Source organism: Triturus cristatus, chromosome 12 (assembly GCF_964204655.1).
Source record: "Triturus cristatus chromosome 12, aTriCri1.1, whole genome shotgun sequence".
Taxonomy (NCBI): Eukaryota; Metazoa; Chordata; class Amphibia; order Caudata; family Salamandridae; genus Triturus; species Triturus cristatus.
This window is the reverse complement of record NC_140595.1, coordinates 82,922,663-82,940,144: the sequence shown is the minus strand read 5'-3', so window position 1 is coordinate 82,940,144 and position 17,482 is coordinate 82,922,663. Positions and strand designations below refer to the sequence as shown.

The following is a 17,482-nucleotide window of genomic DNA, read 5'->3' as shown; positions in this document are numbered from 1 at the left end:
GATTCCTCCGTGAAATGGTGAACCCCAGACGGGGGGGTCGGTGGCGTGATTTGCGTAACTGACCACTTCTGTCATAGCAGCCTAGGTGGGAAGGAGCCACGGGCCCTGGTCAATTACCAAGGAGGTAAAAGCAGAAGGTGCTGCGCTGTTCACACATCTGAGACAGGAAAATGAGTTGGTTGGGTCAGGCTAAAAATACTAAATTCCGCTAAAAACAAGTAGATAAAGCACAGCACGTGTGAAATAGACACAGCGCTGAGAGAGAAAACAAAACATGAACACTTTCAAGTGCTCGTTGTACATAGGCATGCGGCCATACTCCATGGAAGTTAACTTTTGACAAAAAGGTGGTACAGGCAGCAAGAATTAGCCACTTAGAGGCAATGATTTTTTAATGACAGATAAAAGCCGATTTGAAGCAGGGGGCCTGCTTTCTCCGTGATTTGAGTGTGCAGTGTGGCATTGCATAATGTCATTGCTATCTTTGGCCTAATAAACAGTCCAGCTGTAGTAGGGCCCTGGCTTCACCCGATAGTGCAGGGTGAGCTGTGCTTTATGGCAGGCATGGAGGGAGGAAAGTATGGTCTCGACTGCAGCTCCAGCCTCGTACAGTGCCCCTGCTATTACCAGTGAGCGAGAGGCGCGGTGGTATTGGTGGGGGGTGGTGATGGTAGAGGTATTGGTGGTGGCACTGGTAGTAGTGGTGGTATTGGAGGTAGTGGTACTGGCAGCAGTGGCATTGGCGGAGGTGGGATTGTTAATAAAACAGGTTTTTGAAAACAACCTGTCAGGTGGCTTTAGTACAGATGACATGTAACACAGATGTGCTGTTGTCAGCTTCAGCCCATTAGCACAGGATTATGTGCTACCTAGAATTCACATGACTTTCATAAATCAATTCTAAATCCATTTTACTTGGGGGGGGGGGGGGAGGGGAAGCAGCAAATGTCCGGCCTGCAGTAAGAGAAACTCAATAAAGTAAATAGTGCTAACAGACTAAATGACAGGTCCTGAGTAATAACCGAAGTAAAAGGGCCAGTCGCCATGGGAGGGTACAAATGAAGACCAGGCCGTACCAAGGAGGGACTAACAAGCTAATTTACAAATCCGAAGGCAGCATTTACGAAAGACAATGACACAAGCCAATGAAAATTATGGGAGAAGAGTGGGTGCGGCTTCTCTCCCATACTATACTAAAGCAGTCTCACAGAGCGAGCAGTGTATGCGCGCTGCTGCTAGGCTCGACCTAAAAACTGATCAGCAAGGGGTTTCAACTTGCTCCATTTTTTTAAGTGGGCCGATTCTAAAACCATAACATGCTGCGAGTCTTTGGACATGCAGGGGCATTGTAACTTTGGGCTTAACTGACCTAGTCAGAGCATTTATGTTAAAAACAAAGTTTATGAAATATGTTCAGTTTTTTTCTTTTAGAGTATTGCGACACTCATGGGGTGGCATGTCTAAAATATGGAATCAGGTGGTTGATGGGTAACGTGGAGCAGTGGGGAAGTAAATGGAACAATGTAATTCAGAAATAAATGATCAGCACATATTAAAGCATAATAAAATATTGGCATATTCTTAATGAGGACGTGGTACGACAGCATTGGAATTCATTTTACTTTCTCAGCACCAATGCACAAACATACTAACTGTATTTCCGCTTTAATTGACATGATATACTGATCGGCTTGGCATTGGTGCAGTGTTGGGAGGACTTTTCAAAAGATAATGTAATAGGGATTACAATAGAAAGATTCCACACAATGCATTTACCTTTATAGATTGCAGGGCATCCTATCTTACTCAGAGGAGGGGGCAGAATGGAAAGGAGGCAGCAGGGAAGTTTGGGGAAGAGAATAATCAATCTTCTCCCCAAACTTACCGCCAACCTGTAGGCATTTCCAGCAGGAAGATTCACGGGTTTAGCCAAGCTAAGAAGTGCAGGACATTATCTGACTTTGCCTTGGTCAATCAGGTGTAAGGGCCCATGAAGTTTACATACAGGTTGGTCACCAGACAAAATTGATAACTCGCACCCTTTTTTATAAAAACATTTCACTTTATTCAAGTGATTATTTAAATGGATGTCTATGCATTCCAAGTTATGGAGCAAAGAAAACATGTATAACACTCATTGAAGCAGAAAGGAGGGGTAGAATGAAACTGGTTTCAATGCACAGACATATTAAACATAAGAAAAGCAGCCAAAGTCCAAACAATTTCTTTCATTTTCTTGAGCAATGAGCACTGTAAGAGGCAGCCAAGGGACCAGCCAAGCTCACCAGGACTTCTCTGGGCCCGCCAGATCCTAGGTTGAAAGAGTCAACCTGGAAAGAGTCCAATTCCCCCCATATTTTAGGGGCACATTGAAAAGTTCATCTAGTTTTCTCGTGTGGCACAACTATGTTGTATTGCAAATATTTTCCCTCCTACCACAAAAGAAAAAGGAGTAGTTTGGAAATACAAACAGTTCCAACACTTTTAAAAAGGTGCTTGCAGCTAAGAGCAAAATTATGAACATTATATATATATATAGGCATGTATAGTACAAGAAAGGGAGATCATTTTTCTGGTTTCTTCGGTAGCGGTCGTCGAAACAGCAAAATATGTGGCTCTAAAGAAAAAAACAAAAATACAAATGTTAAACACTTTCTATTTTAGCACCTCAAAATAAAAAGTTTTGTTCTCTGCTGCTCTTTCTGTCAAAGCATATCACCCTAAACCAGGACATGTAACCATGGAGGCTTGAATGTAGGCTGCTGGTTATTTTAAACGGGGTTTTCCATCATTTTATTTGCAGGTACTGCATGTTTTGCTTCGTGATCACCATTCTGTCTGAAAAATGCTTTGTACACCCTAGATTAACACGATCAATTAGGCTAAATAAAGAGGCATGACCCACAAATGGAGAATAGGGAATGTCTGTTTTGGTGAAAAGCAAACACAGTAACTCCCTAGCCCAATAAAATCTAAATCCTACCATCTTTGTAAATATACCACCTTAACCCTCTAATCAGCAAACATTGGCATAGCCAATAGGTTTCGCCTTTGGGACCTTATAAGTGTTGAGCCATGCAACAGTTGTTGTTGCACCAAGGATATTGTGCTGAAGACTAAATACTTAAGGTACAAAAGGCAAGGTCTATTGGCTATGCCAAGCAAGTAGCAGTGAAGAATGTGTACACGTATGCGGCATTCTTGTCTAGAATATAGCACACTAGATATTGTTGGCTTTGTGAATGGAGTGTAAGCGATATGCAAGCGTTATGTAGGCCATGGAAGCTAATGGGGCATCTGCGGTTGTCATAGATGGTTCTACTATGCTCTGCCTCCTTGAGCACGGAGCACTTGAAGGGTTAGTCACCGAGTTCTTGTAACCATTTGTTCACTGCCTCTCAGAAATACCGGACATGCCAGAAAAGCTAGAGTTTTAGATTGCTGGTATGCATTTACTTCTTTTAATTCGAGTGGCTTCATATTTCTATTTCCTGCAGCGTGCATGCTGCCCTGGGCGCCTGTATTGGGCGATGGCAAATTTTTGGGCACACGTGGTAGTAGTTTTCTGGCATATATCAGTCCTCCTTGAAAGCAGAGTGTATTTTTCGAACTTGTATTTTTTCTTACACTTGAATGTTCTGTATATTTCCAAGTGGTCTGAAAATCGGGCATAAATAAGGTGGTTTTGACGAGTGTTAGATTGCCAGCCAGGTTCTTTATTGGCACGACATGTGAAAGGGAATTAGATGAGGCAAATTATACTGTTAAGGTGGGGGGGTGGGGGTGGGGGGAGGAGTCCGGAGCAGTTTTGCAAACGGGACCAACGCCAGGCAAGCGGAAGATAGTGCAATTGGGAGGGCCAGTGGAACGAGGACAGTGAATGCGCGTTTGTCCTGCTGCACTGGCCATCCGAGCGGCTTGAAAGCTCTAGTTGTGACTGTTCCAGAGAAGATATTCTGCCTTCAAAGGAGTGGATGTGATGGGCGAGAATGCCAGCGACAGCTGCACAGTCCCGTGGCGCAGTGTCATTCCCATTTCAACAGGACACTTTGAAGGTTGAAAGTGCTGCTTTTAAATCAATAAGAGGTCCTGGTTTTCGAGGGGCTCACAAGAGACATTCAGAAATCAAATCATCCTATGTAGATTGGATTGGCCTAATGTACTTTTTCTTTGCATCTGTGTTAACTGGTTCCAGCAGTCCCTACTTAGAGTAGCGGGTGTATGATACAAACAAGCAGGCTTGTGGTTAAAAGGCATGCATCTGATCGTGGCAAAACATTAACTGTGCCAGGGGGTGAATGCTGTCACTGTAGTTCCCAAAAACCCAGTAAAAATCATCATTTCAAAGATCTGCTCGTAAATGCCCATTTTAAAGAAAACTTATTTTACCTGCACAGATGGCACCTCTGACAACAAGCAGTGGCAGTAGGTTTGTTTAATATGGTAACAGAGGCAGCATTAGACCAAGACCTACGGGAGGCTTCCAGCAAGAGTGGACAGAGCTCGTTGTGCAGTGGTGCGTGCATGCGCAAGCCAGCTTTTTTTCGAAGCACATACTCGTGCTTGTGGCGCGCCGCTGCGCACTCCCGCAAGGCGTATGCCGCTACAAGCACGAGTATGTGCTTTGTAAAAAAAAGCTGCACGACGGCTAAAGGTCTCCTATGCAGTGCATGCGCACTGCGTAGGCGAGACCTAAAAAACACGTTTCAACACCTGCTTGGAATGCGTTATGCACACTAGTGTCCGCCGGTTGAATTTCCTGCACTTCCTTAAAAATATGTTAACTAAGCAGGTCTGTAAATTGACAGGCCGGCCCAAGAGTTCATAATATAAACAAGGTACTCCAAACCAACTGCCCCAGTTATGTAATGCATTCTAAATGCAAAGACTTACGAAGAAGTCACTGCTCGAACGCCATGCAAACATCCAAATGCCAAAATCTGGGACCAGTCTCACCATAAGACACGCACCCTCCTTGCCGTCCAATGTTTAAAGCTCCAGCAACATTCCGGATCATCGATGACACGAGTGTGTGTCTCGAAATCAAAAGAGGACTATACTGAAATCCTGTGTTGCAGTTATATGAAAAGGGGCGCAATTTTAGACTCGGCAGGGAAGCCGCCCCCTACGGTCACAGTACACCGCTGAAACCTCCTCCTTGTGCCCAGATCGCGTTGAATAAACAAAGTGCCCGAGGAAGGGTGATACGACCAAGATCTCCCCAATAGAGACAGCGATTCCAAAATCAAGAAACATGCCGGCGATTATCTAATAAAGAAGTGCACAGTTTTATTCAGACACACGAAAAGCAAATGTGAAAACAAGCAACAAGAAGACGCGCTCTATGGTGGGGGAGGGGGAGGAGCGTTGAAGCGCAAGACGGAGAGGCGGAGCGAGGCGCACACTCTATGCCTCTCAAAAAGCTGTCGTCGGGCTTTTTGAAGCCCACTAACTATAAGTCTCACCAGAGCAGCGCATGCGCTGGCTCTGGCGAGACCTAAAAAGGACTTTGAACCTGAAATGTATGTTGCCGTTTATGTGTTCTAGGGTTCATCAATAACTCCATGCTAGTATCAAGGGCCTGCTGGAGAACAACTTGACGTCTATTTTATACTGCTGTTTTAAAGTTTGCTTCACGGTAGACAGAGTCCCGTGGGATTTTGCAGCAAACCACACACCGGGATTGCAGCTCCAAATGAGTTTTGAAAACCACTCAGTCTCTTCGCCAACTGCCACCCAGAGACAAATACTCTGCATTCATGGGTTCAAAAGAAGTAATATAGTGTTGTGTAGGATTGCTTGTTCTGCTCATTACTTTGATGTTCACACAACCCTGCCTAGCATTTGGTCTGAAATTTAATTTATCTTAAAAATGGCTGAAAAGGTACACTTCGAACAAAGAAGGCTACAACCTCAAGGTAAGCCACGACTTGACCATGACAAGATATGAAACAAGGGGGTGGTGTTTATGTGACCCGCTCTGAAGATGCCATTGATTGTTTGGAACTGGTCTTGGAGGAAAAAAGGCTGGTTAAGATTACATTTGCAACTCCTAAAGGAGAGTGTAGTGCCTCACCATATAACCAACCCCCAGAATCTTAAGTATTAAAGATTACGTCGTTATTTCACTGTTTGTTATATATGCAGCAGTCTAAAAAGACCATTCAAAACGCCAAATTAAACATCCAAATGGTAAAACATATGTCAAAGTCATAGAAAAAGTCCCAAAACAGGATTGGACTGAACTCTAATATACCAAGATAAATTATTGAAACTGGTGGGACCAATTGTAAACAGATTACTGTTCCAATTTTCTGGGGGAAAGAGAATTAGTCCAGTCATTAATTTTAAGAAAAATGTGTGTACAGAGCGACTATCTTATTTGAAGACGCTAACACTGTTCCCCAAGAGCCAGGTAATGAGGCAGCATCATTTACTTTTACTGACAATTCACTAGACATTAGCATATGTTGGGCTCTACATATCAGTGCATAAACTCCAAGATCCAAATAGCTCTTCAATTCATTTACAAAAAAGCATAATTGCAAAGACAACTTGCTACTCTAAGATGTAGGAAAAGAGAATCCGTTTTTTGCACCTTGATTGCTTAACCTGAACAATATAATATCCTAATGTTTTTATGCATTAAGCTAGAATGACCCCCTGTTGAGTAGCCAGACATTTCCTGTGAAGTTGATTAGTTACACAGATTAGTCTCTGGCTAATATTTTTCAACTAGAATTTAAACATCTTGGTGTTACTTTAAGTCATTGTGAATTGTCTAACCTGGAGATGCCCCTCTTTTAGAGAGCTGGATATCAGCAGCATCATTAATTGCCATATGATTCAAGGTTCTGCTTTATCACGGTGGGCGGGGTACTTTCTTCACAAAAGATGGTTGGGTTTAGATTGTATTGTCTTTCTAGATTTGTCCACAGAGTGGTGAAAAACTGGACCGCCACTTAGAATGTTGTTGAATCTGGATTTTTTGTTGTTGGAAGAATGTGGTGTGAGGTTAAAGTGCATGATTATAGTTATGAGAAAAGTTAACTTGTTACTAAAAACCATGAGAAATTATTTGCATTTTGGATTGAGATTGGGTGCAGATGGATTTTGGAGTGTGCTGAATTGACGTTGAGAAGCCTGAAGAATTCTTTGGACAGTTTAGTATTTTTTGATTGGAGATATTAAGCTTTTGTCACAATCACTTCAATCATTTATTTCTTCCTAGCTACCTTTTGAGCCAACAAAAAGTTGGGTGTTTTATTCAATTACTATGGTCTTTTCTATTTCCTTTCTTTTACTAAAAGCCACGAGATACCTTTCTTTAGAACATGTTTCACTTTAATAGGTGTGTTCGATTCAAAAGAGTTTTGTGCTGCATCGTTGTACCTGGTGCAGTCAGGTCTTAAGAAATAGTGTTTTCAGAACCATCTTTTAGTCACAAAGTGCAAAGGGGACCCGAGAAGCATCTAAATTAGTTTTTAAAGATTAATTTGACAGGTGTGTGTTAGGGTGTATAGTGAGCGTATGTTCATAAAATTGTTGGCTCACCTCACTTAAAACAATAAGACGGTTCACTTTCCGCTGACAATTACATGTAAGGTCTTTCCATTTGTGTGAGCAGGACAGTTGAAACTTGATATAAAGTTGTGTTGACTTAGTTTGCAGCTAGTTGTGTTGTACATTAATTCACTTGTGCCCGCCCACATCTAGTGAGACAGAGAAATTTCTGAAGGCCACCACTCACCTGTATATACCGTTGTTTCTTTTCTTAATTGCCAATGAAATTATCAACTTTATAACCAATTATTTTTTTACCCAAATGTTGCGGACAATGTGTCAAAATTTAGAGCATATAATCTTGAAAAATGAATATGCTACTTACCAGTATGCATCTGTTCTTGGCATGTAGGGCTGCTGACATTCATATCTGTGCATAGATCGCCGCCTAGTGTTGGGTCCGGATGTTTGCACGTTGTTGTCCTGGAAGAGTCTTCGAAGTATCCTGGGATAGGTGACTCCTCCCCTGGACTACAGTGCGCATGGGCATCCTCTCCATCCTCAGATTGTTTTTCGCCATTGTGGCAGTGATGGAGTAGATACAGAAAGTGATGACCATGCTTACAGTAATTCTGAGAGCTGCAGCTGCTACAGGCGCCGGGGAGGAGGGAGGGCGATATGAATGTCAGCAGCCCTACATGCCAAGAACAGATGCATACTGGTAAGTAGCATATTCAGTTCGAGGCATGTGGGCTGCTGAATTCATATCTGTGCATAGAATACATAGCAGTACCTCCTATTAGCGGCGGCTACCAGTGCCAGCTGCAGCGGTCTGAAAAAGAGTTTTGAGAACAGCCTGTCCTACAGCTGCCTGCTGTTTTGATTGCACATCTACACAATAGTGTTTGGTAAATGTGTGTGTAGTGGACCAGGTGGCTGCTCTACATATATCATGCAAAGGAATGTTTCCCAGGAAAGCCATGGAGGCCCCTAACTTACGTGTTGAGTGGGCTCGTGGGGGAATTGTTAATGTGCGTTTAGCTTTTTGGTAGCAAATTTGAATACATTTAACGATCCATCTGGCTATACCTGCTTTGGAGATAGCGTTACCTTTGTGGTGTGCGGCAAAGGCAACGAAAAGTTGTTTAGTCTTCCTAAAGACCTTAGTCCTGTCGATATAGTACATGAGGGCTCTCTTTACATCTAGTGTATGGAGTGCTCTTTCTGCGACAGTTTGTGGGTTTTGAAAGAAAACGGGCAGTTTAATAGTTTGATTCATGTGGAACTGCGATATCACCTTGGGCATGAATTTGGGGTTGGTACGTAGTACGACCCTGTTGGCGTGAACCTGTATAAATGGCTCTTGAACGGTTAGTGCCTGGAGTTCACTAACTCTCCTCAAAGAAGTGATTGCTACTAGGAAAGCTACTTTCCAGGTGAGGAATTGAATCTCGCATGAGTGTAGAGGTTCGAAGGGTGGACCCATCAGTCGTGTGAGGACCAAGTTGAGGTTCCACATTGGAGCTGGTGGGTGGCTTGGAGGAATTACTCGTTTGAGTCCTTCCAAGAATGCTTTGATGGCCGGCACTCTGAATAAAGAGAGGTGCTGCCTGTTCTGGAGATAGGCTGATATTGCGGTCAAATGGACACGTATTGAGGTGAATGCCAGATTGCATCGGTATAGGTGTAAGAGGTAACAAATTATGTTTTGGATGGATGAGTCTAGCGGGTTAATGTCATTATTATTGCAATAAATGACAAATCTTTTCCATTTGGCTGCATAGCAAGCTCTGGTAGTGGGTCTCCTGGCCTCCTTAATGATGTCCATACAGTCAGGTGGCAGGTTTAGGTAGCCAAACTCTAGGACTTCAGGAGCCAGATTGCCAGGTTCAGCTGTTGCGGATCTGGGTGCTGAATCTCTCCATGGTTCTGCGTCAAATGCGCGGGTTTGATACGCAGCCTTTGATGCGGCACCACGGAAAGTTCGAGAAAGGTGGTGTACCATGGCTGGCGTGCCCACGTTGGAGCAACCAGGACGAGTGTCAGTGAGTGTTGTCTGAGTTTGCGTGCCACCAGCGGTATCAGTGGTGCTGGGGGAAAAGCGTACGCAAATCTGCCGGACCAGTTCATCCATATCGCATTGCCCTGCGACTGCGGATGTGGGAACCTGGCGGCAAAGCTTTGGCATTTTGCGTTTTCGCTTGTGGCGAATAGGTCTATGTCTGGATGACCCCACTGCTGGAAGTACGGCTGGAGTACTGATGGGTGTAACTCCCACTCGTGCATCTGGTGGCTGTGTCTGCTGAGCAGATCCGCCATCTGGTTGTCCTTGCCGGGGAAGTGTTCCGCCATGAGGAACATGTTCCTCTGAATGGCCCACTTCCACATGCTCTGAGCCAGATGAGACAACTGTGGAGAGTGTGTTCCTCCCTGCTTCTGTATGTAGTACATGGCGGTCATGTTGTCCGTCCGGATCAACACGACTTTGTTGCACAAGTGTACTTTGAATGCTTTCATAGCCAGGAAGATTGCCATCAGTTCTAGAAGGTTGATGTGCATCTTCTTTTGTTGTATTGTCCATAGTCCCTGCACTGTGTAATTGAGTACATGAGCTCCCCATCCCTGGAGAGACGCGTCCGCTGTCAGTATTATTTGTGGAACAGGCTCTTGGAACGGTCGGCCCTTGCAAAGGTTTTGTGGATTCCACCAATGCAGAGAGTTGTATGCCCGACCGCTCACCAACACTAGGTCTTTTAGTTGCCCTTGAGCCCGATTCCATTGACGTACTAAGCAGTCCTGAAGCGGGCGCATATGTAGTCTCGCGTGTGGGACTATGAAAATGCAGGAGGCCATCATGCCTATCAACTGCATTAACACTCGCGTGGGAAGGGAGTGTTGGGGTTTGAACTTGGAAATCAGCATTTGCATGCTGTTGATTCCCACTAAATTCGGCTGAGCTGTGGCCGCCAGAGTGTCTATGGTCGCACCTAGGTACTGTTGTACGTGTGCGGGTTGGAGATGGGATTTTGGGTAATTTAGTGAGAACCCCAGACTGTGAAGAAGGTGAATGGTGCGGGACATGTGGCTGGCACATTGCTGGGTTGACTTTGCTTGAACAAGCCAGTCGTCCAGGTAGGGGTAGACATGAATGTGTTGCCTCCGTAAATGTGCGGCCACAGTAGCCAGGCACTTTGTGAAAACTCTGGGCGCTGTTGTCACGCCGAAGGGAAGAACCTTGAATTGGTAGTGCTGCTCTTGAATAGTGAATCTGAGATATTTCCTGTGTGATGGGTGAATGGGTATGTGGAAATACGCATCTTTGAGGTCTAGCGTGGCTAGGAAGTCTCCCTATTTGAGCAGTGGTAGGACTTGTTGCAGGGTGAGCATGTGGAAATGCTCCGAGAGAATGTAGCGGTTGAGGGGTCTCAGGTCTAGTATAGGTCTGAGCGACCCGTCCTTTTTCGGTATTAAAAAGTACAGGGAGTACACCCCCGTACCTTGCTCGTGGACGGGTACGACCTCTATTGCGCCTTTTAGTAGCATATTTAGCACTTTCTGCTGTAATAGCGTTAAGTGCTCTGAGGACATAGGACGGTGTTTTGGCGGTATTGTGGGTGGAGTGGAGGTTAATTCTAGGCAGTAACCGTGTTTGATAATATCTTTGACCCACCTGTCCGTGGTGATGGAGTTCCACGTGGACAGGAACTGTTGTAGCCTTCCCCCGACAGGTGTTATGTGGTCGGGAGGAAGGGAGAGGGCGTCACTGTTTGTTCTTGGGGGGAGGACCTGGTGTTGCCATATCCGCGTCCTCTGCCCTTTGTGCTTGAGCCACGATATCCACCCCGGGTGTTTTTATCGTAGGAACTTTGTGTGTTTCCTTTGTTGTAGGTTTGCTGTGACCCCTGTCCTCTACCTGCTCCTCTATTTCCGGGGCGACGAAAGGAGCCGCTCCGAAAGGTCTGCGTTTGGAGAGCCCCCATGGACTTTGCAGTGTCTGTGTCCTTTTTTATTTTTTCTAGGGTGGTGTCAACCTCTGGCCCGAATAAGTAGTCGGGGTTGACCGGCTGGTTGAGGATGTTATTTTGTACCTCAGGTTTGAATCCGGAGATTCGTAACCAGGCGTGTCGTCGTAACATGACGCTAGTGTTTATGGCTCTGGCAGCTGTATCTGCGGCATCCAGTGCACACTTAATGGATGCGTTCGTGAGGAGTTGTCCCTCCCTGATGAGGATCTCTGCTCCCTCTTTGTATTGGTCAGGGAGATGTTGGAGTAATGTTTCTAATGTGTCGTAATGTGCGCGATCGTAGCGAGCTAGGAGCGCCTGAGTATTGGCAATACGCCATATGTTAGCTGCTTGGGCTGCAACCCGTTTGCCGGAGGTCTCTAGTACCTTGGACTCTTTGTCCGGGGGAGGAGCATCCCCTGTTGTCTGAGAGTGCGCCCGTTTGCGAGCGTTCGTGACTACTATGGAATCCAGAGGCAACTGGCCTCTAATGTAGGTAGGGTCCCCAGGCGCCGACCTGTATTTCTTGTCGATCCTGGGGTTTATTACTCTTGCCCTGGTGGGTTCTTTGAAAATGTCCTTTGCTGGTTTGAGGACACCTTTCAACATGGGTAGAGTTTTGATATTCCTTTCGGAGGATGCGAAAGTATCCATGAGAAAATCGTCCTTGATGGTGTCAGAGTGGAGTTGCACACCATGATTGGCCGCAGCGCGTTCAATGAGGGCGTTGAATGCGGCAGTGTCCTCTGTGGGAGACGTTTTTGCGCCATATAGCTGCGTGTCCTGTGTATCCATAGGTGCACCCGGGTCTACAGGGTCATCCCAAGCCTGGTCAGGGTCCTGTTGGCCTTGAGGGTCCATCTCTCCGGGGTAGGGGACGTGGTCACCCATGTAGTCCTCCAAAACGTCGGTTTCGGAGTGTGTTGGAGAGAAGGACAGTGGATGTTGGTAAGAGGTATGGAGAGGTTCGTAAAGAACTGGTTCCGAATCCACTGGCAGCTTTTTCTTTAGCGGGATCCGGTAGGAGTCCAAAGCTGGCTCGGAAGTTATTCTCCTCTTGTGGAGCATCATTCTGCCGGTGTCGGAATCGATGATGTGCGATGGTGACGTCTCCACAGGAGAGCGTTCGGCAGGTGTGATCCTGGTGTGGGTGACACGTGTTCTGATTTCGAATAGTTTTGGGGCCGTGGATGGCGGCAGGCCAAAAGTAATGTTGGCCGGTGCCGGAGAAGCTTTTTGAGCTTTTTTCGGCTCGGACCCTGACGTGTCCTGGAGGGCTGCTTTGTCTTTGATGCGTTGCAAGGACGCTGCAACTTGCCGCACCTGGAGCGCCGACGGTTCTTTGGCGCCGACCGGTTCTGTCGAGGCAGGCGTGGACTTCTTCGGCGCCACTGGGTCATCGAGTCGAGGAGAGGTGGTAGCTGTCGACGGCGTCGATGATTGTGCCTTTGGTGCTGCTTTCGAAGCGGTGTGAGACGCAGCAGCCATTTTGACCTTTGTGGCCGGAGCCGATTGTTTCGGTGCCGGGAGCCGAGGCGGTTTGGCGGTACCGATGGTCTTTTTCCGTGTGTCTGCGCCGACGTCGGCTGCTGCAAGCTCGGCACCGAAGTCCCGTTTGGTGCGGTCGGTGCCGACGGGTTTGGCTGGCGTCGAAGGTGTGGTGGGCTTCGATCCGACCAGTGACACTTTCAGTTTCGGTTTCTGATGAACCAATACGGCTTTCGGTTTCGATGAAGGGAAACCAGTCGTTTTGGGTAGTAATGGCTGCTGCTGAATGTCCGAGGCCGGGCCAGAGGGCGGGGCCGAAGAACTGCGGGATAGGTCTTGGGTAAGGCCCGAAGGCGATCCCTCGACCGGAGCCATAGACTGATGCTTTGGGATATCCTCAGTCTGTACGGGTAGGCCTTGGTCGTCACCGGAGCTACTCTCTTCGGCCCCTAAGGCCTCATTGTAGTCTCCTACCTCGGTGTCGGCTTCGTCTCTGTGAAAGAGTCGATCTTCGATGTCTTCCGATCCGGAGTCGTGTTCGAAAGCGGGGCTGGAGGGTAGGTTCTCCACGTCTTCGACCTCTTCGTCCTCGGCGCTGAAGATGTTGGTCGGGGCCGGTGCCGCTTGCTGCGCTTCAAGTCTCGCTGCTCGTCGATTCCGGAGAGTCTTCTTGGATCGGAATCGGGCACAGGCCATACATGTGGACTCGTCGTGATCCGGTGAAAGGCATTTGTTGCACACCGGGTGGACGTCGACATGGGGATATTTCGCGTTGCATACAGGACACCGCTTGAATGGTGTCCTCGATTCCATCGTCGATGTCGGGTCGATGGTCGGGTATGATGCGAAAAAGTTGTTCTTGAAGTTAGTAAACTAACAAATAACTATCGATACCGATCGGGAACAGTACCGACGCGAACTAAAGGCCTTTTGGCCTGTAAAAAGTTTTTCCTAACTTGAGTCAAGATAAGCACATCCGAACCCAATGGCGGAAAAAAACAATCTGAGGATGGAGAGGATGCCCATGCGCACTGTAGTCCAGGGGAGGAGTCACCTATCCCAGGATACTTCGAAGACTCTTCCAGGACAACAACATGCAAACATCCGGACCCAACACTAGGCGGCGATCTATGCACAGATATGAATTCAGCAGCCCACATGCCTCGAACATCTTGTATTCTCTCCCGCTATCAACCAAAGGGCTTTGATATAGGAAGCATGCCATGAACCAGCTCTCTATGCTGTTACAAGCCAAAGCTCTGCAAACCCAAAGATCCACGTTGCCCTTGTATGCCCCACCCATGGGTGAGGTGGGAGAAAAGCAGATAAACACATTGGGTCAGGTCTTTGCAAAAGAAATATAAAACCAGCAAGCTCTAAAGAGACTGCACATTTGTGTTGTAACTGTGGTTCATAGAAAACAGATCTGCATTTCTTTCTAAACTTCGCATTTTAAGCGACAAGATATAAACAATTTTATTTGTATTCAGTAAAGGGGCCTTGAAGCAAGAAGTTAGAAAACGTTCACATCGCTTTGCTAAGATAATTAATGTGCTCAGGTCCATCACAGTGCACATCTGTGAGCAAGGTGTAACATTTCTATGGCACTTTAACCATAATAATCTATGGTATAGGGTTCGACATCTGCGGTTCATCCTCACCAAACGTAGAAGAACAGAGTTGCCAGTTACATCTAATTACTAAAATATAAAAAGAATGGATTTTTGCTTCTAAGGTTAGGAAGTCAGACTACAGCAAAGTAACTACAAGTTCATAAAATGATGCACATGGTCAATAGGACTTCTGTAACTTTCAAAGTGCACGATCATACATTCTCTAAGTGAGATAAATGTTTTGCTAAATTTCCAATACAGGCCTTTGTGACCCTCTCAATTCTCCTCTGCGCTAAAATCCATTATTTGGGAGAAGGTTAGTAACCAATATGGTGCCATGAAAGAGGCTGGTGTGATAGCCCTGTTACTTGAATTCACTAAGTTTTACAGTAGCATGACACCCTGATGAAGGTATCAGTAAACTATATAGAACTCACAATCAATCGTTTGAATTCCTCGCACTGTCTACCGGTGCCTTATCCGCACATTGCCACACGTCAGGCCGATTCAAAAACTGCTAAACCTGTGCACTGTCTATCAGTACCAAATTATAACAATGAGCACCAGTTCTTGTTTCTCCCAATGCTCCTGCATTTGGACTACTCATACCGTTTCAATCCGCTACCGCGTTCCGGCAACGAGAGGTCTGCTTCTGCTCCTAGTTATTACTTAGAGCAGCAGTAAAGCATGAAACTAGTTTGAATCACAGAGCCATGCTGCAGACTTGCTAAGTCATTGTGCTAGTGCAGAAGAGTCTGTCGTAGGATGGACATAGGAATTAAAGGGACAGGATTCTTTTGCAATTCGCATAGGACTATTAATTGGTGTCTTATTAGCCTCTATCTGCACAATTTACATACAAACGTTACCACTTCCTTACTAGGTGTTGAATTAAGCAGGCCAGTGTCTTTTACGGACAGCGTGAGATGCATCAGAACTTCATTTTGTATTGACACAGGTTTGATGGGCTAAGAACCATAAACAAGCATTGGCATAGCCAATAGGTCGCGCCTTTGGGACCTTATAAGTATTTAACTATGCAGCACATCCTTGGTGCAACATCAACTGTTGAATGGCTAAACAATTATAATGTCCCAAAGGCAAGACCTATTGGCTATGCTAATGCTGGTTTGATTTGGAAATACTTTTATGAGGTTTGTACTTTCTTGAATTAAGGGGTGGGAGTAAGAGCCTCTGTACATCATATGAGTAAAGGGTTATCCCTTTGTGCATCTTCTTACAGCACACGTGTTTGAACGCAGTAAGCTAATGAACATGGTTTACAAATTTTTAGTTCAATTTAAATGTCTTTTGGGTTTGATTTCTATTCAACCAATATACTAATTAAAGCTACCTAAAATATACAAAACAAGTGTGCATACCTTAATCACATGCAATTCATTCAATTCCCACGTAAAGAACCAACCAGTTATATTACTTTTCTTAGAATAATTTCATTATTGTATTTGATATTTGGTAGAAAAGAATGTTTCACCTCGGGTTGAAAAGGTGACAACAGTTCCATACCCATTTGGCATCCCCCTCTCAAAAATAACCCACACTGCAGAAAAAGTACAGTGCACATAAACATGCATTTATCATGTTTTGGCTAAAACAATTCCAAAAAGTAATTAAACACAGTTTTGTTTGTGACGACAGCTCCTAATCTGATTTTACACCAGTGTCGAATGTGATATGACCGTGCTAGACTAAGGAGCAAACACGATCTTTTCTAGTCCTGCGACGCACTTAAGAGGAGATGGTACGTCTAAACAAGGAAGCTCCACGCGTCTATTAGGGCGCCAACAATCGGGATGTCAAGTACCTCTGGGGCTCTATTACTACAGGGAGTACTGTGACACGCCAACTGACCAGGTGACAGCAGGCTGGGGACATCAGAGGACTTTAAAAAAACAAACAGTCTTGTTGTTTATTCCTTAACACTGCCCACACCTTTGCTATAATATAATCTTGGGTGCCTGACGTTAAAAACTGCAACAGGGTGCAGAGCTAGACACACAGCCTTCGTAGGTAGTATCTGTTCTTTAGTGCTGACTACGACTGCAAATTGCTCAGGCTGTGCACGAGGGATCTGCATGCACGCCTACAAAGATCGGGTACGGACATCTGCTGTCTGGCCGGGAGATCAGCGTGGCTGGAGCCCGGGGGAGCTGCGTGCAGCGCGGACAGTTCGGCGTCCTCTCTACTCCTAGCTCTTCTCTCACAGAAGAGACAATCCCAGAGCAGTGGCCCACACCACGGCACACCCCTCCGGGGAAGCTGGGAAGTGAGCGATTTACACAACTCCCTGGGAGAGGGGCGGAAGCACACCTGAGCTGCGCATAGGGGCCGATCAAAAGCATGGGAGAAGGGAAGCACAGCAAGCAGCAGCGTCGGCTTACCTGGCTTTGGCGCAGCGCCTTAGTTCGGAGGCTGCTTTCCCTACTTCCTGTCCTTGCCTCCTTTATTCTTTTTGGGTTTACGCTCCTTGTCTTTCTCACCATTCTCAGACATCGTGGAGTTGCTGGAAGCGCCCCTTGCTTTTCTCTGCCCCTGGTGCTCGCCGACTCACTGACCCTAAAGTCTGATGCGCAAAAACAATTGCGCACCCGGTAAAGATTCCACCTCAATCTGTGTCGTGCAGCTGTTAAGATGAAGCTCCAAATTTGAATAAGTCTTTTGCCCTGTGGTAGATTTGGAGAGATCAGGGGCACCACCTGCGTAGCCTTGAAGCGGCCTCCCCTTTTTTCTGACTCTGCCTACAGCCTCCCTCCAAAGTGCCGTACAAGACTTTCTCTCTCAGCCATCGGCCTCCTGGGACTTTTTCTAAACTCTCACCTTAATTCTGCCAGGTTGCTCTTTCCTCTCCGCCCT

At 46.0% G+C, this 17,482-nt stretch overlaps 1 protein-coding gene across 1 annotated transcript in view; it reads right to left on the bottom strand.

Moving 5' to 3' along the window:
- Window positions 1-2,041: 2,041 nt before the first annotated feature.
- Window positions 2,042-17,482, bottom strand: part of CKS1B (CDC28 protein kinase regulatory subunit 1B) — a 46,655-nt gene continuing 31,214 nt past the window's right edge. The window contains exon 3 of the mRNA XM_085639667.1: window positions 2,042-2,617. Coding sequence (XP_085495793.1) covers window positions 2,565-2,617 — 53 coding nt within the window. The 3' untranslated portion in view covers window positions 2,042-2,564. The remainder of the gene's footprint in view (window positions 2,618-17,482) is intronic.